Raw genomic sequence first — 24,803 nt, forward strand, 5'->3', positions numbered from 1 at the left:
TTTTTTTTTTTTTTTTTTAAGATTTTATTTTATTTTATTTATTTTTTTAAAAATATTTTATTTATTTATTTGATAGAGGGATCACAAGCAGGCAGAGAGGCAGGCAGAGAGAGAGGAGGAAGCAGGCTCCCTGCTGAGCAGAGAGCCCGATGCGGGGCTCGATCCCAGGACTCTGAGATCATGACCTGAGCCTAAGGCAGCGGCTTAACCCACTGAGCCACCCAGGCGCCCCTAAGATTTTATTTATTTATTTGACAGACAGAGATCACAAGTAGGCAGAGAGGCAGGCAGAGAGAGAGGGGGAAGTAGGCCCTCTGCTGAGCAGAGAGCCCGATGTGGGGATCGATCCCAGGACTCTGAGATCATGACCTGAGCCAAAGGCAGAGGCTTAACCCACTGAGCCACCCAGGCGCCCCTGTCTGGGTATTTTTTTAAGTTAATTTCTTGTTACATCTGCAAAAGAAAAATCCTGATTTGAGTTTGATTAATAAAATTTTTAGTAAACCACAATCAACATGATTATTTTTCTTAAGCTAGGATTGGTTTAACTGTAGCTAATTTATATGTTCATGTGTAGTTTTATATGTTCAAATGTTAATCTGATTAGTTAGCTCTTTTTTCTCCTTTTCAAATGTAAATTATTCTATAAGTGACAGTTGTACATCCATAATAATCTAGGATGTAATTATATTAAAAGCTGAGTTAACCTTTCTTGAATATGACATTTCTTCAGTCTCAGTCCTATTATAGCACAGTTTTTAGGAGAACTGGTTCCAGAGACTGGTTATTTTATATTTCTTCTCTGATTTTCTTACCAATATTCTGTTTTTCACTCCAGCACTTACAACCTTTTATTCTGTACTTCCTGTGGGATTCCCATTGGTTTCCATTTGTATTCTACCCATGCTGCTCTGGCTGCCTTGAGAGGTCACTTTTGCCTTTCCAGTGACAAAATGGTATGGTAAGTTGACTTAGATATTCTTTATCAAATATATTTTAAAAGGCCTTCCAGAGTGTTTGTCCCAAAGAAAATGGTAAAGCAAGGCAGTGGGACCAAAATATAGTTTCATAACTTTATACTCATTTTAGATGTCTTATAGTCATACCATGTCTTAATAAGCTTACCATCAAATAAATGAGAGGATATTCTTTTGTTACAGAAACTTCTGGAAGCTAAGTTTTTTGCAAAATAATGTTGTAATAGATACTTACTAGGTTTGTGCCCAGCCCCTGTTTTCTTTCCCTATAGAGTGGGACCTTGTGGCCACGTTTTTTATCATGTGTGATACCACTCCTAGGTGATGGGATTAAGAATGAATACCTGACATAAGCTAAGCCAACAGACTTTCTACTCTAGGAATTTGAAGGAAGGACCAGAGACACTGCTCCTTTGTAGATGGTAATGGGGCTGAAGTTGGGAAGTGAAAGCTCGAGGTTTAAGGTCGCTACTTTCTATGTTATGCATGTAGATGGGTGACATCTTATCTGCAAAAAAGAGTGAAGCCGATAGTTACCCGAAGAAAAGTAAAAAAATAATAGCCATGTGGCCTCATAGAATCAGATAAAGTACCATACTTGTTCCTTCTTAGGTAGTACTTCGGATATTTATGTTCCTAATACTACTATCACTTAAGCTTTTTTTGTTTATTATAACAAACTGGAACATTTATCTTAGTCTTTCCTTGACCATTAAAAACAAAAAACCCAAAAACAGCCATTGATCACTTAGTTTATGCCAGTTATTACACTCACCTCACTGAGTTCTTAATAGAAGAAAACTGGGACTCAGAGGTGGAGGAGCTGAGATTTTAACCTGTGTCTTAACTTCAAAGCTCATTTTCATTTCATTAAACATAGAGTTTTCTTTTTCTCATTTAATGTGCTTAGATCAGTGTTTCTAGCTGAGCTATGTATGACTAAATAATAAAACTCGTAAAGCTTGTTCTTCATTCATGAGGTTGTTCAAAATGCATTATTTTGTTCACTGCAAATTTTCTTTTTTTGCTTCACTGCAGATTTTCACCAGGAAATATATACTTGAAATGGGTTGAAAATTTACTTTCAATCAATTTCTTTTTAAATAATTTTTTAAAGACTTTATTTAAAATAAATAAATTTGATAGAGTACAAGTAGGCAGAGAGGCAGTCAGAGGGAGCAGGAGAAGCAGGCTCCCCACTGACCAGAGAGCCCAGTGCGGACTTCATCCCAGACCCGGAGATCATGACCTGAGCCAAAAGCAGAGGCTTAACCCACTAAACCACCCAGGTGCCCCTTAAATAATTTCTATCTAGAATTAAGTTTAAAGAGGGGGGGAAAGTATTTATAAATGTGTGCTATTAGTAACCTCAAATCTTCTTTAAAAACAATTACAAGTAGTTGTTCCAGTTGAGCTCTAATTGATTTTTTGCTTAGGGAAGTTAAGTTTTTTGTAACAAAAATTTTTTAATATAAATTTTTAAAGTATAATAGGAATTTAAGTAATTTCTTAAGCTTTAAAATGAGGAGTTGGGACTCAGAGGTCAGTATATTCTTTTTGATTAAGTAGAAATTAGGCAAGTATAGCTATCCTGAGTCTGGGAAGATAATAAATTTATGTCTGTGTGCATCAGAATGAATTGCTAGCAAAAGAAAATGTGACTGACAGTGGCTTTACGAAGTAAGGCGTGGGGTGATTGGCCACTCAAGGAGTCCTCCAGTGGCTCAGCTACAATAGGGCTCTGGATCAGCATCTCTGGTTCTCTTGGCCTTTTCCTCTTGGGTGCTACTGCAGTTATAAGTGTTATATCCATAGCCAGTAGCATCCCCAACCAGAAGGAAAAGGATATGGGAAGTGGGAACACAGGGAATGGTCTCATTTTATCATCAAAAATGTCCTTATTATTGGTCAAAACTATGTCACATGATTGCCTTAAGGTGGGAAAGCAAATATATGAGAGAGGGAATAAGATTGCTGCACTTGGCTTAGAACAGTTCTGATTCACGTCCTGTGATTGAGCATACTCCTGCCTTAAACAAGATCTGGGTTCTGGGTGCCTGGGTGGCTCAGTCAGTTAATCTGCCTGCGGCTCCGGTATGATCCCCAGGTCTTGGGATTGAGTCCCGCATGGGGCTCCCTGCTGTGTGGAGAGAAGCTCCCTGCTTCTCCCTCTGCCTCTCTTTCTCTGTCTCTCATGAATAAGTGAATAAAATCCTTTAAAATAAAACAAAATCTGAGTTCTGTTAACAACAAAGAAGTTAGGAATGGCTACTGGGGTAGGCAACCAACAGTGTCTGTCACCATATGATTGCTTTTCTTCTAACCGCTATACAATTTAGTTATTTATGTTACCTGGTTTATGTGTTTGTCATAATTTTTTCTCATGTATTCCCAGCTGGCAAGGGGTGAGATGAGACACAGAGTCTCGGATGATTTTTTTTTTTTTTTTTAATATTTTTATTTATTTATTTAACAGACAGAGATCACAGATAGGCAGAGAGGCAGGCAGAGAGAGAGGAGGAAGCAGGCTCCCCGCTGAGCAGAGAGCCCGATGCGGGGCTCGATCCCAGGATCCCGGGATCACGACCTGAGCCGAAGGCAGAGGCTTTAACCCACTGAGCCACCCAGGCGCCCCTCGGATGATTTCTTAATTGAGAATTTGTTTTTCCTACAAAATACAATATAAATGTTGAAATGAAAATCTGTAAGGAGGCTGTCTTTGCCTGACATTGCTTTAGAGGACAGGTTTGGTTCATTGATAATCTTGTATGTAGTATGATACTAATATTTTCTCTATATATTTTCTCTCCAGCTATCAGTTAAAAACAAAAGCCATAGTAAATGCATCTGAGATGGACATTCACAACTTGTCTCTACCAGAAAAAGTTGCAGAGGTAAAATTTCATGATGGTTGGATGTTTCCTGTAATAAAACCTCAGAGATATTGTGGGTTCAGTTCCAGACCACCACAGTGGAATAAATACCTAAATACAAAGCAAGTCAGATTATTATTTTGGTTTCCCAGTGCATATAAAAGTTATGTTTACACTATACTATAGTGTATTAAGTGTGCAATAGCGTTATGTCTAAAAAAACAACATACATACCTTAGTTAAAAAATACTTTATTGCTAAAAATGCTAACCATCATCTGAGGTTTTGGGGAGTTGTAATTTTTGATCACAGTTCACCCTAATAAATATAATATTAATTAAAAATTTGAAATATTCTGAAAGTTACCAAAATGAGACAGAGCCATGAAGTGAGCAAATGGTGTTGGAAAAATGATACCAATAGACTTTCTCACACAAGGTTGCCACAAAGATAATGTGTAGAAAACACAGTGTCTTTCAAGTGCAATGAAACAAAGCACAAGAAAATGAAGTATGCCTGTATAGACAACTCTTGGCAGTTTATTCCAATGAATATGGTGGTGATGAAATGGTATAATACTCCAATTATCCTTTATGCCTGCTTTGACATTCCTTATTGAATTTTTTAAAAAAATATTTTGTTTATTTGACAGAGGGAGATAGCGAGAAAGGGAACACAAGCACAGGGGAGCTGGAGAGGGAGAAGCAGGCTCCCCGCAGAGCAGGGAGCCCGACATGGGGCTTGATCCCAGGATGCTGGGATCATGACCTGAGCCGAAAGCAGACATCCCACAACTGAGCCACTCAGGTGCCCCTCCTCACTGAATTTGAACACAAAGCCAGATACTGTAAGGTCCAGTTCAAGAGGAAGAAGGAAGCTGCTTAGCTCCTGCATGTCCCATACTTTTCTCCTCTGTGCTGGAAATGGACACCATTATCTTTCTTAGATTTGTCTGTCCTTTCTTTCTTTTTCTCTCTTTTAAAAAAGATTTTATTTTTAAATAATCTCTACACCCAACATGGGACTTGAACTTAAACCCGGAATCAAGAGTCATAGCTCATTCTGCCGAATGAGCCAGCCAGGTGCCTCAGATCTTTCCTCTCTGTAGGCACTTCATGTTTACCTGTCTCAGGAAAGACTGGTGAAACATCAGAAATTCTTGTTTAAGTGGATTTTCCTAGGTGGTTGGTAGTTTCGAGGTTGAAGAAAGCAACTTTGTTTTGGTAGCTTACTAGCCTCTCTAGTGGAGGAAATTTGGCTGTAACTTTACTATCAGAAGAACAACCTTAGAATTTATTGTTCATTTTGTTTTTAGTATTGTTAATTGTTTAGTCCTTGCTCATTATACATTTTGTAACCAATGGCATGTATTTTCCAAAGTTTAAGTATCTTTTAGGACAGGGAAGAATGATTTTTGGGAGTATTGTTTTGCTAAGCTCATGAAACCATGTTCTAAGCCAGGTGTTGACAAACTTTCTTTTTCTTTTCTTTCTTTTTTTTTTTTTTTTTGGTTTTTAAGATTTTATTTATTTATTTGACAGGGAGAGACCGCAAGAGAGGGAACACAAGCAGGGGGAGTGTCAGTCAGGCAGAGGGAGAAGCAGGCTTTCCGCTGAGCAGGGAGCCTGATGCGATGCTGTGCTCCATTCTAGGACCTTGGGATCATGACTTGAGCAGATGGCAGATGCTTAACCGACTGAGCCACCCAGGTGCCCCAAACTTTTTCTATAAAGGACCAGATGACAAATATTTTCAGCTTTGTGACCATTCATTCTTAAGTACTCAACTCTGCCCTTGTAGTGCAAAAGCAGCTGCAGACAAAATAGAAATAGATGAGTATGGGTGGTTGCAGTAAAACTTTATTTACATAAATGGGCAGCAGGTTATCCAGTCACCGTGAGCCAACTGTCGCTCTAAGCACCCAAGTTGATGAGAGGGGTCAGTAATTATTTTCCGTGGTATGGGAGATAACTTCTAGAATGGCGGCCTGAGGAACTTTGTGGCCACTCCACCCCCAGCAAAACTGCCATAACTGAATAAAATTACAAAGGAAACAACCATTTTAAGCTTTAAGAGATTTTCCTCAAGGCATAAAGCAAGTGAAAAGACATTTATTTAAGAAAACCTACAAAAGGGGTGCCTGGGTGGCTCAGTGGGTTAAAGCCTCTGCCTTTGGCTCAGGTCATGATCTCAGGGTCCTGGGATCGAGCCCCGCATCGGGCTCTCTGCTCGGCGGGGAGCCTGCTTCCTCCTCTCTCTCTGCTACTTCTCTGTGATCTCCGTCTGTCAAATAAATAAATAAAATCTTAAAAAAAAATTAATAAAAAAAAAAAAAAAGAAAACCTACAAAACCTCTGTAAGAATAGTGGAACTTGTGGCATTTGAGCCTGCTCCCTCTTATGCCTCTCTATCTCAGAAGAATGGAGGCTCTGAGCAGCTGTAGCCAAGAACACAGGGATGGTTTTTACTCTAGCTTCCAGCGGAGGGGTGTGATATCTTCCCAGGAGGGGCAGGCTATCAGTAATTCTCATCAGATGCTCTGTTCCTGTCAAAAATGGCCACTTAACAGGTGCAAGTTCTACCACTGGCACAGCAGGCTAAGTACTAGGAGCCCATTCACCCTTCCCTCAGCTTACATATGGGGCAGAGGTGTTGCGAAGGCCGAGGTAAGCCAAGAACAGAAGTTGGCGCCTATACCCAGTGCTCTGCTTGTAAAGCAAGGGTGTCATTCCCAGAGACGCTCCTAGGCTAAGAGGCAGATTGTAAAAACTGCTCCCCCACTACCCAAGGAAACTGCTGCCCAAAACAGTGGAGATTTTGAGGTAAGCAATTAAGAGGAAGCTGATAGTTCCATGATAGCAATAAGCTAAGCCATAGATTAGTTAGAAGGTTACCGGACAGAATCAGGGAAGAGACAGCCAAGAAGAGCCCTCCTGGGGTAAGAACAACAACAACAAAAATGGCTCGGGATCTTTTAAAGACTACCCCTGCAAATGCGGGGTGGGGGGTCCTGAATTTAATTGGATTAGACTGAGCAGTTTAGGTTCCAAGGCATTGTCAAAAGCTCTAGGGCAACAGTCCAGCAATTAGTGAAGGCGAACAGCTTGACACAAGATCAGGGGAAATCAAGGAGACACGGAAAGAGCCTGTTGATCCCACTTCTTCCAGGTGACTGCACATGCTCAAGGTTCTGTTCTCTGAGGACTGACAGCAGTCTCATGGTGGGGAAGACAGGTATCACGGAACAGCCTAGCCCACCCACTGAAACAGATAGGAAGACACAATAAGCTGAGGAGTGGGTATTTAGTATCCAGAGTTGCTGTAATAAGTTATTTAAAATGTCCAGTGTGCAGAGTGCCTTGCTGACTCAGTTGGAGGATGTGTAACTCTTGATCTTAGGTTTGTGGGCTTGAGCCCCATGCTGGTTACTTAAAATAGTAAAAAAAAAATTTTTTTTTAAAATACCCAGTTTGCAACAAAAAATTAGAAAACACTCAAAAATCAGAAAACACTCAAAGAGGAAAGTATGACCCATATATGGGATAAAAAGCAGGCATCTAAAACTGCCTATGAAAGGGCCCAGATATTGGACTTAGCAGAAATAGGTCCAAAAAAATAAAGGAAACTGCTTAAAGAAGTCAAGGAAGGTATGATGACAGTATCTCATCAAATAGAGGATATCCTTAAAGAGTTAGAAATTATTAAAAAAAGCACGAGTTGGGGCACCTGGGTGGCTTGGTTATGCGTCTGCCTTCTGCTCAGGTCAGGATCCTAGAGTCCTGGGATTGAGCCCCACATCAGGCTGTCTGCTCAGCAGGGAGTCTGCTTTTCTCTCTGACCCTCCCCCTTCCCATGCTCTCTCTCATTCTCTCTCTCTTAAATAAATAAATAAAATCTTAATAAATAAAAATAAAAACCAGTTGGAAATCCTGAAGTTGAAAAGTACAATAACTAAAATGACAAATTCACTAGAGGGACTCAACAACAGATTTGAGTTGCCCGAAGAAAGAATGAGTAAACTGGAGATAGACTGATGAGATTATAGAACCTGAAGAAAAAAGAATGAAGGAAGATGGACTGAATTTAAGACATCTCTTGGGCACCATCAAACATGCCTAAATATTCTTTGATAAAAATACATACCAAAGGAGTACAGAGAAATAGGAAAGATAAAAAAAAAAAGGAAAGATATTCAAAGAAAAAATAGTAGAAAAATTCCCAAATTTGATGAAAAACATTAATTTACATATCCAAAACCTCAACAAGTCCATGTAGGATAAACACAGAGATACATACCCCAACACATCATAGTAAAAATGAGGAAGAAAAATCTTAAAGGCAACAGAGAAATGATTCACCATATCCAGGGGTACTCCAATATGACTAAGAGGCTCTAGAGTTACCTATTTAATTTAAGCAGCATTTCTTGAATTTTATTTTTGTATCCTGTGTGATATTAAAAAGATTTAGTGTATGGTGCAAATTATGTCAAAAATAAGATTTTTGGAGGCGCCTGCGTGGCTCAATAGGTTAAGCCTCTGTTTTCCGCTTAGGCCATGGTCCCAGGAACCTGGGATCGAGCCCCGAATCAGGCTGTCTGCTCAGCGGGGAGCCTGCTTCCCCCTCTCTCTTCCTGCCTCTCTGCCTACAGTGATCTCTCTCTGTCAAGTAAATAAATAAAACCTTTAAAATTAAAAAAAAAATAAGATTTTTTTGTTGTTAACCTGATTTCAACATAAGATTGTTACCCGTAATTCTATATTCAGTGATAACTTTATTTCCTAAGCATATGTTGTATGCTAAATACCATTAAGTTTGGTTCTTGATTTAGGTAGAACTAGCTATAGTTCAATAGTTCAACAGAACTAGAATAGAATTATTGAAAAGTACCTATTTGGGGCGCCTGGGTGGCTCAGTGGGTTAAAGCCTCTGCCTTCGGCTCAGGTCATGATCTCAGGGTCCTGGGATCGAGCCCCGCATCGGGCTCTCTGCTCAGCGGGAAGCCTGCTTCCTCCTCTCTCTCTCTGTCTGCCTCTCTGTCTACTTGTGATTTCTGTCTGTCAAATAAATAAATAAAATCTTAAAAAAAAAAGAAAAGTACCTATTTACCACAAACACAGGTTCTTTTTTTTTTTTTTTTTTTTTTTTTTTTTAAATAAACACAGGTTCTTAACCCAACAACCAGGGCTACTTTTGAAGGCCTTTAGCAGAATTGAAGAAAGGCATTTGTTACTGTAAACAAAGAAGGAAAAAAGTTAGATTTTTGCTACTAGAAAAGGAAGGGAAGACTAGTTGATGTTGCTCTCCACAAACGTTCTTACCCGCCTTATTCTTGTCTTCCTTCCTAATACTTGCCATTTAGACCTGGTGAAAAGCCGTAGAAGGAAGGAGACAGAGAAGCAATGATGCTCAGCAGTGGCTGTCTTTTTTCATATGAAACTTTGTATCTGAGGATCTTACTGTGCTCTGGGTTTGTTACATAAAGTTTTTTCAGAAATAGGAAAAGCTTATTTATGTAATGTGTTCAGACATTGCCAGTTCTCAATCACTAGTTTAAAAAGTGGCTGGGAGGGGCGCCTGGGTGGCTCAGTGGGTTTAAGCCTCTGCCTTCGGCTCAGGTCATGATCCCATTGTCCTGGGATTGAGCCCCGTATCCGGCTCTCTGCTCAGCGGGGAGCTTGCTTCCTCCTCTCTCTCTGCCTGCCTCTCTGCCTACTTGTGACCTCTGTCTGTCAAATAAATAGATAAAATCTTAAAAAAAAAAAAAAGCGGCTGGGACATCTGGGTGGCTCAGTCGGTTGAGTGTCTGCCTTCGGCTCAAGTCATGATCCCAGGATCTTAGAATCGAGCCCCACATCGGCTCTCAGCTCAGCAGGGAGCCTGCTACTCCATCTCCCTCTGCTTGCGACTCTGCCTACTTGTGCTTGCTCTCTGTCAAATGAATAAATAATAAAATCTTAAAAAAAAAAAAAAAGATGCCCTGATACCTGTTCATTTTCCTTCTCAGCTGAAAGAGAAGATAATGTTAGCACATACTCACTTATATTCACTGATGAAGATTCTGAAGGAAGTAACTCCGGACCAGCCCAAGTCAAAAAACTGATCCAGAATTAAAGCTTAAGTATCAGGTTCAGGCCTTATTACTATCTTCTATCAACAAGTGCTATTTGATCAATTCTCGAGAAAGATCGGCTTCAAGAAGGGATGGGAACTGTGGTTTATTGTGCTTACCTCTAGGCTGATTTTCCAAATGATTTGAGAAGCTGCTTCTTAAGATGAGAAACTAAGGAAGCTTCTGTCCAGGTTTTATAGCTATTTGCCTTATGAACTTATTTTAGCTTGTCAATGTCATAAATACTTATTTCTGAAAACCTATTTTACTGCAAATTTAGGTTGATTAGGAAGCAATGTCCTGTGAATGGTCTGATATAAAGATGCAAGGTTGTTAGGAAAATAGAGTTGTATTTAATGTTGCCTACTGTTATTTCTACGTGGAGCAGTTGTTATGGTGAAGACCGAGAAACCATTTTTTTTTCTTACATAAAATATAGGTACATACATATTCTGTAGATAATATTCAATAAACTAACTGGATAATGTACAATTTCTCTTTCTCTTTTCATTTCTAAAGTAGGTAATAATGAGAGGAATGACAATGAGAGGTAACTGGCTGATAATACGAGGAATGCCAAACATCAAACATTCACCAAAATGCTGGTTTTTCATGTTTTGCTTTATGCAGCACTTAGGTTCAGTATCTTATCATATTATTCATCTATTTAAAGTATACTGACTTCTGGGGATAAAAGGTAGGCACAAAGCAAAAAGAGCCACTCTCTACCTGCACAGAGTTTATAATCTCATTAGAGGTGGACATTCAAATAACCACATGAATACATGTGAAATTACTACTCTGTCTTGAAGAAAAGGGACATAGACGGCTACCAGCATTTATGGGAGGTAACAGACCTGGTCGGGGGGCGGTGGTCAAGGAAGGCTGTTTTGAGGAAGTGACACTTCAGCCTTGGTCTGAAAGAGTAGGAGTTAATTAGGGAATGGAGGGGGAAACCTGTGCAAAGGCCCTTAAAGGAAGACGTGCAGGAGGTGCACCAGTGGCCAGAAACCAGAGGGTGCAAGGACTTACTGGTCTCCTGAAGAATGTTTTCATCCCAAGAACAATGGAAGCCCTTGCAGTTTTAGAGGCAACCACCTACAGCAGGATTGGCTTCACTTGTGTAGAACTTCCTTATGGTTGTGGAGAATGGGTTTATAGGGGCAGCAGGCAGACCACTGAGGGGCTGGCAAGAGCACAATCCAGACATGGTCTAGCCAAGTGTTGATGCATAGAAAACTGGACTTGGTTCAGATGTAGCTAGGAGCCATTTTCTTATTCTTTCCATTCTTTCCACTTTATACTGCCTTAAGGCCATTTCCCTTTAAAATGTTTTAAACAAGGAAATTCTGATTTGCTTTATGCTTTTGAGTTGCAAAATTTGATTCCTTATGGAATCCTTATTTATATAAGGGTGAAGACTCTGGCAACAAACAGTACCAGAAGAACTCTTACTTTGTACTCCTAAAGAATGGACCTAATAAATTAATACTATATTGAATCATTCTGGGGTTTTTATTGTCTGTGGGTACGATCTTAATTGTTTTGCTTAAACTCTGGATTTGCTGATTTGTCAGAAAATTTAATGGAAAGTTAAATACTTAACATCAAATTAAGCTGGCTGGTTTTATTTTATTTTTTTTTTTAAAGATTTTATTTATTTATTTGATAGATCACAAGCAGGCAGAGAGGCAGGCAGAGAGAGAGGAGGAAGCAGGCTCCCTGCTGAGCAGAGAGCCCGATGCGGGGCTCGATCCCAGGACTCCGAGATCATGACCTGAGCCGAAGGCAGCGGCTTAACCCACTGAGCCACCCAGGCGCCCCAAGCTGGCTGGTTTTAAATGGTACCCCCCCCCAAATAGAAATTACATGCTTTAGAAAAAAAATTCATAGATGTAAGACAGACAAAATAAAGGGTGTAAAGTACACTTCCCTTTTCATCTTTAAGAGGCATAAGAGAGCATGCTGGGAAGCGAGCAGGCTCTGGAGCCAAACTATTTGGATTCACATTGTGGTGTGGATATGTATTAGCCATGAATATGAAGAATTTATTTCAACTCTTCCTGTAAAATAGGGATTGACAACTAGGGTTGGTTTCTACTTTTCTGGGGACAGCATCCATAGGCATTCAGAATGGTGCTGCATTTGACATACTGTTGAAGGCTGTCCTACAATACAGCCTCTAACAAAACTAGGCTGTCCCAAATCCCTGGTAATAGAATCGTTTATCTTTACGAAAGCCCCTAAATCCACATGCGGGATATGCATAGGCTGACTTCAGGAAGGCCAATTCGGTGAGCCCTGCATTTCTTACTAGGTGGTCTAGAATGAGAAAACGCATCAGCAGGGCCTGGGGTAGTTTCACGTGTGCAGAAGCAAGTGTGCTTTCCTTAGTGAGGAGCAGAAAATCATTGCAAAAGTGCTGAAAGCACAAAAACAGAGTTGGAAAGCTAAATTTAAAAATGAAGCTACTTGGAATAATAATAAATTAAAAAGGAGTGCAACTTTTGATCTCAGGGTTGTGAGTGAGTTCAAGCCCCGCATTGGGTGCAGAGAAAAATCTTAAAAAAAACAAAAACCAAAAAACAGGATATAGTGAAGATTAAATGAATTAATGAATGCATCTTATATAATTACAGCAGTGCTTAGCACATACTAGGTGCTCAAAAAATAATAATCTTTATGCATATGGATGTACATGTAAAGACATAAAGGCAGTTCCATTTTTCATATTATTCTGCAACCTGCTTTTTACACAATAAATGTCACAATTTTTCATACTAGCCCATACACAAACTACCTACATGATTCAGTGAAGTGAATATATCAGAATATAACCATCTTATATTGGATCCTTATACCTATTTTTACAGATCTGTACTGGTATTTCTGTAGGAGTGATTCTTACAGTGGGAAAAGTCAAAGGGCATGTCCATTTATAATTCTGATATTATGCCTTCCATAAATGTTAATTTATGAGACTAATTGATAGTCTCACACATGGTTGACTTTAAACAATCCTTTTAAAGCATACCTTCAGGTGGTATAAGAGTTCCTATGAAAGTCTTTCAAACATCACTGACTGACTGATATTAACAGATACTAAGTCTACTTTGCTACAGTTTGAAATAATTTGGTACTGTGTATATGTTGAATAAGAGCATTTTCAAAATTCCATAGTTTTAAGAAAAGTAAAACTGGATACTGAAGTTCTTCCTGAGTTGTAAACTTTTAAACTCCTGAGTTAACAGCAGAAACTATCTCCATTTTTGTAACCCTAACATCTAACACAGTACCTGGGAGTGGAGTATATCAATGTTTGCTAAATGATTAGTCATAAATCACAGGAACTATTATTACATTAGTAATCGTACTACAAAAACCACATAGCTTTTGTTCCTCTTTACTTGACAGTAGCCAATCCCAAGGAAGTTTGTAACATGTACTTTCTTACTTTAAACTTAAAAACTTTCCCCTGAATCAAGAAGGATCTCTTCTTTTTTTTAGGTAGGCTCCATGCCCAGCGTGGAGCTTAAATTCACAACCCTCAGATCAAGACCTGAACTGAAATCAAGTGTCAGACAATTAACCCACTGAGCCACCCAGACTCCCCAAGGTTCTCTTTTTTCCTAGATTTTATTGTCAGAAAGAGCACACGAGCAGAAACGGGGAGCTGCAGGCAGGCAGAGGGAGAACCAGGCTCATGACCAGAGTTGAAGGCAGCAGCTTAACCAAGTGAGCCACCCAGGCATTCCTCTCTTCTCAATTAGTGTTAAGCCTCTTTAGTCAAGATAGCTAATATTCAATACAAAGCATTTAAAATGGTTTATATATTTTAGATAGGAAGGATTCCCCGCAATAGCTTAAACATTATTATACTTAGCTATTTCCTTACCAAAAACTAAACATTTGGGGTGGCTCAATTAAGTGACTGCCTTTGGCTCAGGATGAAGCCCCATGTCAGGTTCCCTGCTGAATGGGCAGTCTTTCTCCCTCTGCCTCTCCACCAATTGTGCTCTCTCTCTCAAATAAAATCTTAAAAAAACTCAACATTTGCTCATACCTAGTATAAGGTGAGCCCTCAGGGCAGGGAATGAGGGATGCCTGGGTGGCTCAGTCGGTTGGGTGTCTGCCTTCGGCTCAGGCCATGGTACCAGGGTCCTGGGATCGAGCCCACATCGGGCTCCCTGCTCAGCGGAGAGTCTGCTTCTCCTGCTCTCTCTGCCTCTCCCTCTGCTTGTGCTCTCTCTCAAATGAATAATTACCTAAAAAAGTAAAAAAAAAAACCAGGGCATGACCTAAGCTTAAATGGAATGTCTCTTTGTTCACATGGATGCCACTTCCCTTGGTCTACAGCAGAGATTGCTACAACTTGGTATCAACACCCAGATCTTTGGTCTTCCCTGACATCTGGAGGCTACCTCCCCAGATCTCTGGTTTGGCTCCTCCCATCTCAATAATCTACTGCATTATTAGAAATTACCCATTCTGATATACCTGGGTGGTTCAGTTGGTTAAGTATCTGCCTTCAACTCAGGTCATGATCCCAGGGTCCTGGGATCAAATCCTGCATAAGGCTCCCCGCTCAGCGGAGAGCCTGCTTCTCCCCCTGCTTATGCTCTCTCCCTGCTCTCTGACGAATAAATAAAATCTTTCTAAAAATTAGTTTAAAAAAACTACCCATTCCAAGTAATGAGTAACACAATGGTTTCAGTGCATTCTCAGCCCATGCTGCTTTATTGCCTATATATATATACACACACACGCGCGCGCGCGCACACACAGGTGCAGAGTTTCCAATTCGTATAGCAGTTCCCTTTTACATCAAAGAATAAAATTTCTGAAATCCCAAGGATGCATAGATTAAAAAGCTGCCTTTTGTAAGACTTTATAAACATTCAGTGAAATGCTTTTTAACATTGTATACCAATGGTGTAATGAAGAAAATACAGAACAGCAAGTAGAAATAGTGAGCAACTGTACTTGTAGGATGCTAAATAAAAATGTGTGAATGATACTGTAATATAGTAGGACTCTGTGACAGGTGGTTTTAAGGTAAGTGCCAAGACTCTTACTGTTATTTAAGGACTGACCATAATGTATTGCCATTGGGAGGAAAACTGATGGCACGGCATACAATCAGCAAGGGAGAAAAAAACCTTTTGAATTGTCAGTAACTTCATGATATCTATTTTGATTTTAAAGGAGGTTTAGGCATAAAAGTTCCTAGAGAAATCTGTGATGTTTGGTTTTTTAACTACATGCTTTTGTGGAATAATGGGCACAGAGTTGAGAGAAACTCCTCCCTATATCTTTACTGGTTTTGTTGGTTAGCAGATGTAGTCAGTAAGTGACAAGAAGCAAATTTACAAATGGGAAATAATTATCTCACTGCCTACACTTAAGTGGACACTAAACACTGCAATGACTGTAAGTCTAATTCAGTTCTGAACTACTAGAAAGTTACCACTTATACTTAAATATTCCCAAAGGCATTTGGAGTGAAATCCCACAGCAAAGAGGACAGGTTAAAATGGCTTAAGAAAAATTATTTTTCAATCACAGAACATGAAACCTGGGAGGGACCTAGTATGAATCATCTGGTCTAACTCTGAATTATCTTCTGTTTATGCCATTCAGCTACAAATTCCATTTGTATATTATTTGTCATGATCATGTGCACTTAACAGGGTTACTTTCAAAGACAGGAATCTAATAAAAAATTTTAAGCTATCACAATAAACTGATCTACTTTCTTCATTAAGCAAGGAAATAAATGGCAAGGTTTTTCCTTTTTTCAAAAGTGGAAAAACCCGCAGTTTACCTGGCATCAGAAGCATTAGGCAACAAATTATGCAGTCTGAGCAAAAATATCATGGATAAACCCCTGGCTATAAAATTTTAAAAACAAAACATTTCTATAATACAGCAACAAAAGAAAACCCAAACCAAAGATTTGTTGGTATTTTTAGCACTGTTTCCACACAATGGAGTAGTCTCCTTTGCTGCAAGGAACCTTCATGGCTGGCCTGGTTGGTACCAGCAGCATCCCGAAGAGTTGGCTGGTTACCCGAAAATCCTGGAACATCTGAAATATGTGTGTATTGCTTCCATTCACTTCCAAGATACGAGTTTTAAGAGATCCAAACATAAGACACGTAGATTTTATCAGACAAAGCCCATACTTCGTTATTTTATATATTCTACTGCTAATTCCCTACTTTCGTACTCTTTCTGAAACTCTGCACCTTTCTGATTAATATAGCCATAGCAGCTTATTTATTCAACATGCTTAGTTTGTGCCTTTGTTTTGCTTTTAAACATGCTTGCGGACTAAGGGAACCAGGCAAGAGGTTAGAGGGTGAGCACTGTCATGCTCTCTATTCCTGACAGTTTGAATGTCTTGTGGTTGCCCCTGTTTATCTTCTAGCTTCCATTTTCAATGGAAGTTAAGATAATCTTTAATTAGAAAATGAAAATAATCCTAACAGTAAATTCAGACTATTGGTTTAAGTCTCTATTGCTTCATTAATAAATGCATAAATATATCTACTCGTCACCACGTAACACTGGACATTTTCAACCATGCATTAGAAGAGCAGTACTCTAAAATCAGGAGTTCTGGGCCTGCCACTATTGCTTGCACTTTTGTTCAGACCCAGTTTTAATAAACATGCAGAAAAGACCCCCTGATTCAGAGGAATTAGGGACAATAACAAGGATGCATGCAAGTTTCAACTGAAAATGTGGGTTAAGAAAGTGATTGCTTAGAAATGCAGGCAGGGCAGGTGCTCCACATCACAATGCTGCTTCAGAATAGAGGTACAGTCATGCACAAAAAGGTTAAAATGAGGACCACTACTCAATTACAAAAGGCTTAATTGCAAATGCTGGCCCTCTTGGGTAGAGAATGATGTAAAAACTCTGGGAAAAGAAAAAGAATTGAGAGATGTAGAGTCTTTTGGAGCAGTAAGTTTTCTTGGCCATTTATTGACAGCTATAGCATGGAAGAGCACAGGTTGTGTAAAGATGGTGAATATGCTCTTAGGCAGAATGGTTTCTGACTCACATTAATGAACTTTATCTGCACAGCCCCTGGGGAAAAGGAGTTTATGAACAGCAGAGCTGATATATGTAAACTCAAAATCAATGCCCTGAAATTTAGCATGGACTCCTGCTTTTGAAAACTATCAGCCAAGGGATTCTTCCAAATAGGGTATGGTTAACAGCCAAGCAATGTTCTGAATAAACTAGAAGCAATTTGCTTGCACCAGCAGCACCATGAGAATGTAAACTCCTGGAGGCCAAGGGTCTCTTCATATTTTGCATATCACAGGTACACAAAAGAGTAAACATCAGACTACAACAACATTGAGAAGTAATAACCGCATAGAGACCACAAAAACTTGTAGCACATTTTAGCATTTACAACTATTAACGTGGCTGTTAAGGGTGGTCTTTGTTTTAAGTAACTAAATTGTTGACATCACTATAATACACAGCGGTGTCCTCATGATCGTGCAGATGACTGAATATTGCTTGGTTATTCCAATGTCTCTAACACCAACTGATGGCATAGGACATTTAAAGAGGAGCTATAATCAATTTAATATAATAGCCTTCTCCCTATCCTCTGGAGTTGCCATAGAAGAATTAAATATTCAAGAGGCACTATTTTTAAAAATTCATTCTACTTTTAGTTTTTTCCTCTGGGAAAACAAGGGAACACAGACCTAATCTTTTCAGGCACCTTCAAGGTGCTAAATGGCCAAAATGAACACAAGGTAAAAGGGAGTAAGAAGTCAGCTTCCATTTTACTATTATATCCTGATGGGAGGTGTGAGGTTCCTTGGATCAAAACACTACTTTGCTGGGCTCTTATTAAAATAGTCACAGACCAAAATCCTCAGCACATGTACATCAGACAAGGTTTATAAAACCAACATGCTGTCTTTGGCTGTTCCGTTCAATCCTTTGCTTTACATCTTTAAATTCTAACTCCCCTAAACTAACCACAGGCATAAGGAAAAGCCAGCTATCCAAGTTCTTGGTTTGTTTTTAACCCAAACACACACATACACGCACACACCACCCCCAAACTTTTCCATTCTTAAAACGCACCCAGAGAACTAAAGGAGAAAAGAAACGGTGACAGAGCCCCAAGTAGGCTCTTCTATAAACTCCTGTTGCTGAAAAGTACATCATAAGCAAAATCCCCACTCGATGGTGTCTGTGGGGCTACATCAGTAGGAGTACATTTGTCTCCAGGTTAATTAACCACTAAAAAAATTTCATTCAATGGCTCTAACCCTCTGCTTTAGGAAACAAATAGGGTCTCTAACCTTTAACTTAAACAGAAGTTGCTATTTCTCACACAATGATATATTCATATACATTCAGTTTTTAAAGTAACTTTTATATGTTCTTTGCCTAAAACATCTTCCTTTGGTGCAACTCTGCTGGTCACAGAGGTTCACCAACTCAAGTAGTAATATTTATTTCTATTGTACAACATTGCTAATACAATTTGCTATACATGCAAAACTGTTATTGCTACTAAGATTCTACCTCTTGAAAATCATTATTCGTTTTATGGCTTTTATTTTTTATTTTTTTTGCAATAGGAAATATCCTTTCCTATATACTGTGCTATTTTGCATTCATTATCTTTTCAGAGGTATTTTTCAAAATATTTAAATGCTTTTTTGGAAATGGATTCTCCCAGGCGCTGAACTACTAGAGCCAAGAATACAACTACTTTAAGTACACTCTGATCTAAACCGGGGTCCGTGGATATCTGCTGCTGCAGAGTCTACTTGCTTGAGCTACTTGTGTACTGAAGACACGTTAGTTTTGTGTCTCATCATGGTAACTGTAGAATCTGTGTCAGTAAATCCTGAACTCTCCTAATACTGAGATTTAAAAATCACCTCAGAAAACTGCTCTTTCCAAGTTCTCAATGCAGCTTTTAGAGGTAGGAATTTCTTTTCCACAGAAAGCTATCTTACGCTTTCGGGACAAAAGAACTTTTATTTTTACAAGCAGGAAAAAGTGAAAGCTGTCTGAGGTGGCTTACTATAACCAAGCAAGAGAGACAGTTATTACATGACAACCTGCTCAGGCTCCATCTAGCTACATTCCAATTCTTATGAAAAGGTCTGGAATCCCAACCACACACAATTCAGGTTGTGAAACAGGAAAAGCCCGTGACAAATTAATGTAGGACACTGAACTACTTGACCAGTGTTCTTCCAGAACAATTAGCATGCTGTAGACAGGAAATGTAAATGGTCTGCAGGTTAGAAAAGTATGTGACTAACACAGCATCTCAGTAACACATGCAAAATAAAAAATAATTTCTTGATGCAAAAGGAGTGGATTAAATAATAAATTTACAAGACATACCATGTGAAAACAGCATAAGAACAATCTCATCTCAAACTAAGAGAACAAAGCAGAATCATGAAATGGGGCCTCATTTTGATATGAGGTTTCATGACACGAAGGTAGCTGGTTTCCAGCTACCTCAGAGAAAGCTTCACTCTCCTCAGACATGGTATTTTACACTGTGATCCCACAGTTCTATTTATAACTGAGTCTTTTTGGCCTTAATCTCCTTTCCCCAGGGAGAATATCATGATTCTGGTATTTATGAAAAAAGAAAAGTCTCGATTTTCCACTCATTTTACACTATTGGTTATTATCAATAATTCATCCTGGAGTTTAAATTATTACTAGGCTCATGCACTAACCCCTAACATGGCACTACAATATGCTACCAAGCACTAATGCTTACAAAACTATACACATCTCAAAATGGAAGACATTGGTGATTTTGTTGTTCTTAAACAACTTGTAACATTTGTCCACAAGTATTAAAATATACATATATATATATTTCTATTGCACATATCCCGTTTTTAACTTTTTAAAAGAAAAACTGCCAGCTGACATGGATGAGGAAAGGGAAATAAGTAGGCACAGCTACTGATCGAGGTGTAGTCCTGCCTAAAATTACAGCTTTTCCCATCAAGAAGGGAACAAAATAGCCCAAGGGGAAAATGTAGGCATATTAAGTAAACACCGGGCTAGTAAAATTGGTATAGACCCACTTTGTTAGATGCTTTCTGGTGATAACCACTGAAGATGCAAAGAACAACTTGAATGAGAGCATTTAACAGTGGTTTTAGCTGTGAAATAAAAAATACAAAGCAACTGGAGAAGATGAGTCTGATATATACTCAAACAAATGGAACAGAGATGGTTTCACTGGAGCTGACAGTATAAAGTCCCTATCCCCTGCCAAATGATCTTACCCAAAACACTGCAAAAAGGACATGGGGAAGATGGGTAACAGAAAACTAAAGATATAAATTCTCAACATACCAATGGGACTCATGTATGGAGGTTCCTTTCTGTCTTTAACAACTCCAAAATAGTAAAAGCAAATATCAAGAAGTTGACTGAGAAGTTACTTAGAGAAAAGTTACCTTTATCCAAAGTTATTTCTATGCTGTACCACTCAGTATCTGCCCTCAAAGGAAATTATATCTATATTATGTAATTATTTTTACTAAAAAGCTTTCTTATGCCAATTCATATAGGTTGACCAATTTAATCACTAAAAGTACTCAACAATTAGCACTTTTGGCCATTTCTGTCACTGCTAAATTTTTTAGGGTAAATTTGCCCTAAGTTTTTAGTATCACAGCATGAGTGACCCTAGGCAAATTCCCTAAATCACAGATTATGACCTAAGGCAATTTGTTCTTAATTGCATCTAAGAAGTTTCAAATTTTTTTCTCACAAAGACTCAGTTTTCTTCTTCTTATGTAAAGAGCTGACAATTCATACAGTGGTCCTCTGTTGATTTGGAAGCAAGAATAGCTTTATATTACTGTCTATTCATCACATGGTGTAAGCTTTACAGAGAAGAGGAAGATCCGTATTTTTATTGAACTATTTTTCTTGTTTGAGGTGTTTTCCAGACCCTGAATTTCTTCTAAATCAACCACAAATTTGGGAACATTGCTACTGAAGTCCATTCTCTGATGAGTAAGTTCAGTTCCAACTGGGGAATGTTACCTGAGTCCCAGCCTTTACAGCCTAACATTACATCTCACCTAAAAAAATAAACCAAACATTTGAGTACCCATCTTGGGTCAAAGGAACAAAGTTATTTATGTTTTTAGAAAACAGGAGCTACAGAATGTAGATGCCATAAAGTCAGATGGAGCTGCATAAGGCATTTTTGCTTCTTTTTTTCTCAGGAGAAAGGAATTCTCTGGAAATGTTTTTGTTCCCCATTCCTCCATGCCCAAAGTTGAAGGCAGGTCATACCAGAGGATCCACCATATTTTCTGAACAGAAAAACCACTTAAACCACACTTGTCCTGCTTAGCAGCATGTTTCCATGTCTCAAGTGCTATGTAAGAATCCACAAAAAAGAATGGAGTAATTTGCAATATAGGAGCCTCTCATCTGAGGGAGGTGAACAGGGTTCCATCACTGGACTTGAAGCTGTTTTGTTTCCTTTTCCGAACTTTCAGTAAACTCAACCATGCATTCATACGGTTAGCAAATGTACAATGTGGTCCTTCCTTAGAAAAGTGAAAAATCATTTAAAAATACGAAATGTCCAAAGACTTCTGAGACAGAAACCAGCAACAGCTTCCTTCTCTAGGAGAAAAATCCCTCTTCTCATCCAAAATATAGATTTGCACATGTAAACGTATATTTGACAGACTCTGTTAACCTTGAATCATTTTGTCTTTATGCTTCTTTATCACATCAAAGGTTTTATTGCAAAATTGGGCTTTTGTTCTTTTCCAGCAAATGTACTTCAAAGGATAAGTCACGATTTAGATAGTTAATATTTGTAGTTTTTAAGCATCTCTTTCATTTTATATTAGAACACATATTTGGAATTTACTCCTTGCGGATTTGACTGTGCTTATGACAGTGGCCGAAAATGGAAGACATTAAAAAAAACAACAACCCAACCAACAAAAAAAACCCCTGAAACCATCCATACTTGCTCTGTATTTAGTCTTCTTGTTTGGAACAAAAGGTAAAGTTATTTACATACACCAGCATCTAAGCACCTGTTTCAAATTAAGCATCAGTTTCAGCTTCCAAAATAATTTCTTTGTAATTAAGCAAAAAGCAGAACATGTGTGTCAGTTGCTTCTTTCTTTCTGGAGAACTTGGCAAGACAACTGTATCCTAGGAGCCTCTCAATGTTGAATCTGAGAAAAGGAACAAAAAGAAAAGCAGCCTTTCCCAATCCAAACCATGGAGGTAAAACATGTAGAGAAGAGATATCCACATTTCAAGAATAGGGCAAGTGGCTGGATAAAAGGACTACTTACTCCAGGAGACAACACAGAATACCTGGAAATAAAAAATAAATTAAAAACAGGGAGGTTAAGACAAGTACTTCTGTATGAGCTCACTTTTAAAGATGATATTTAAAAACACATAGAAAGAAAAGATATTTTAGATATATTTTAGATACACACTGACTAAAAGAAAACGTCCAACCATAACACCAAATTCAGTATTGTCATCAGAAAAGCAGCAATAGTCAGAAAAAATATATAAGCACAATACAAAAAAGTTAGATTTATGTAAAAACTTGTATTATAAAATAAGAGATACACATGTCCAAGGGTTCCGGGGTGGCTCAGTCAGGGCATCTGACTCGATTTCAGCTCTAGTCATGATCTCAGGGTTGTGAGATAGAGCCCTATGTCGGGCTCAGCACTGATTCTGCTTGAAATTCTCTCTCCTCTGCCCCTCAACATGCTCACATGCACTCTCTCTTTCAAATGTATAAATCTTTAAAAAGAGAATATCACAAAGCTGCAGTAATCAAAACAGGCACAAAAAAGACACATAGGTCAATAGAACAGAATAGAAAATACAGAAATAAACCCACAATTATACAGTCAATTAATCTTCAACAAAGCAGGAAAGACTGTCCAATGAGAAAAAGATGGTCTCTTCAATAAATGGTGTCGGGAAAACAGGACAGCTATATGCAAAAGAATGAAACTGGACAACCTTCTTTTTTTTTTTTTTTAAAGATTTTATTTATTTATTTGACAGATAGAGATCACAAGTAGGCAGAGAAGCAGGCAGAGAGAGAGAGGAGGAAACAGGCTCTCCGCGGAGCAGAGAGCCCGATGTGGGGCTCGATCCCAGGACCCTGAGATCATGACCTGAGCCGAAGGCAGAGGCTTAACCCACTGAGCCACCCAGGAGCCCACTGGACAACCTTCTTACACTATAAACAAAAGTAAACTCAAATGTATTAAAGACCTAAATATGAGAACCGAAACCATAAAAATCCTAGAAGAGATCACAGGCAGTAATGTCTCTGACATCAGCCATAGTAACGTTTTTCTAGATAGGTCTCCTACAGCAAGGGAAATAAAAGCAAAAATAAATTATTGGGACTATACTATACAAAAAGCTTCTGTACAGCAAAGGAAACAATCAACAAAACTAAAAGGCAACCTACTGAATGGAAAAATATATTTACAAATGACATACCCAACAAAGGGTTAGTATCCAAAATACATAAAGAACTGATACAACTCAACACCAAAAAACCCCAAAATCCAATTAAAAAACGGGCAGAAGACATGAACAGACATTTCTCCAAAGATGACATACAGACGGCCAAAAGACACATGAAAAGATGCTCAACATCACTCATAATCAGGGAAATGAAAATCAAAACTACAATGAGGTATCACTTCACATCGGTCAGAATGACTAAAATAAAAAATGTAAGAAACAAGTGTTGGCAAGGATTTGGAGAAAAAGGAACCTTCTTGCACCATCGGTAGGAAAGCAAACTGGTACAGCCACTGTGGAAAACAGTATGAAGGTTCCTCAGAAGTTAAAAATGAAACTACCCTGCAATCCAGTAATTGCACTACTAGATATCTACCCATAAAATACAAAAACACTAATTCAAAGGGACACATGTACCCCTATGTTTATAGCACAGCAACATTATATACAATAGCCCAATTAGGAAGCAGCCTAAGTGTTCACTGATAGAAGAATGGATAAAGATATGGTATATATATACACACAATGGAATATTATTCAGCCATAAGCTGAATGAAAGTCAAAAGGCCAAAAAGCTGAACAAGCCAAAAAGAATGAAATCTTGCCATCTGCAACATGGATGGAGCTAAAGAGTATAATGTTAAGTGAAATAAATCAGAGAAAGACAAATACATTATGATTTCACTCATATGTGGAATTTAAGAAACAAAAAGATGAGCAAAGGAAAAAGAGAAACCAAGAAGCAGACTCTTAACTACAGAGAACAAACTGATGTTTGCCAGAGGAGAAGTGAGTGGCAGGATGGGTAAAATAAGTGATGGGGATTAAGGAGGATAATGGTGATAAGCACCTGGTAATGTATGGAATTGCTGAATCACTATACTGTATATCTGAAATTGATATAACACTAAGTAAACTATACTTGAGTTAAAGTAAAGGCAAATGTAAACTAATTCAGAATCAAATCAGGAGGAAGAGAATCACAGAATTTGGACTTGTTGCAAAAACAACAGAAGTTAAGAGTAAAAAAATAGAGAAGATCCACAGAAGGGCCTTTAGAAACACCATGGGCTGGGTGCCTGGGTGGCTCAGTGGGTTAGGCCTCTGCCTTCAGCTCAGGTCAGGGTCCTGGGATCAAGTCCCACATCGGGCTCTCTGCTCGGTGGGGAGCCTGCTTCTTCCCCTCTCTTTTTCAGCCTGCCTCTCTGCCTACTTGTGATCTCTATCAAATAAATAAATAAAATCTTAAAAAAAAAA

General features: G+C 38.7%; 1 protein-coding gene, 1 long non-coding RNA gene and 1 pseudogene across 4 annotated transcripts in view; 2 read left to right on the plus strand and 1 right to left on the minus strand.

Moving 5' to 3' along the window:
• Window positions 1–10,331, plus strand: part of OIP5 (Opa interacting protein 5) — a 16,089-nt gene extending 5,758 nt beyond the window's left edge. Inside the window, exons 3-5 of one of the 3 annotated variants that reach the window (XM_032856796.1) lie at window positions 839–961; window positions 3,790–3,871; window positions 9,858–10,331. In XM_032856796.1, the coding sequence (XP_032712687.1) occupies window positions 839–961; window positions 3,790–3,871; window positions 9,858–9,953 (301 nt within the window). In that variant the 3' untranslated portion in view covers window positions 9,954–10,331. The remainder of the gene's footprint in view (window positions 1–838; window positions 962–3,789; window positions 3,872–9,857) is intronic. The other 2 variants (XM_032856797.1, XM_032856798.1) reach the window with 2 other exon arrangements.
• Window positions 10,332–12,095: 1,764 nt separating this feature from the next.
• On the plus strand, window positions 12,096–12,863 carry LOC116867411 (annotated as a pseudogene).
• A 2,348-nt stretch (window positions 12,864–15,211) lies between these two features.
• The window catches only part of LOC116867239, a 20,154-nt gene continuing 10,562 nt past the window's right edge, over window positions 15,212–24,803 (minus strand). Inside the window, exon 3 of the long non-coding RNA XR_004382570.1 lies at window positions 15,212–22,355. This is a non-coding gene — a long non-coding RNA (uncharacterized LOC116867239). The remainder of the gene's footprint in view (window positions 22,356–24,803) is intronic.

Source organism: Lontra canadensis, unplaced genomic scaffold (assembly GCF_010015895.1).
Source record: "Lontra canadensis isolate GAN:19392208 unplaced genomic scaffold, GSC_riverotter_1.0 scaffold12, whole genome shotgun sequence".
Classification (NCBI taxonomy): domain Eukaryota; kingdom Metazoa; phylum Chordata; class Mammalia; order Carnivora; family Mustelidae; genus Lontra; species Lontra canadensis.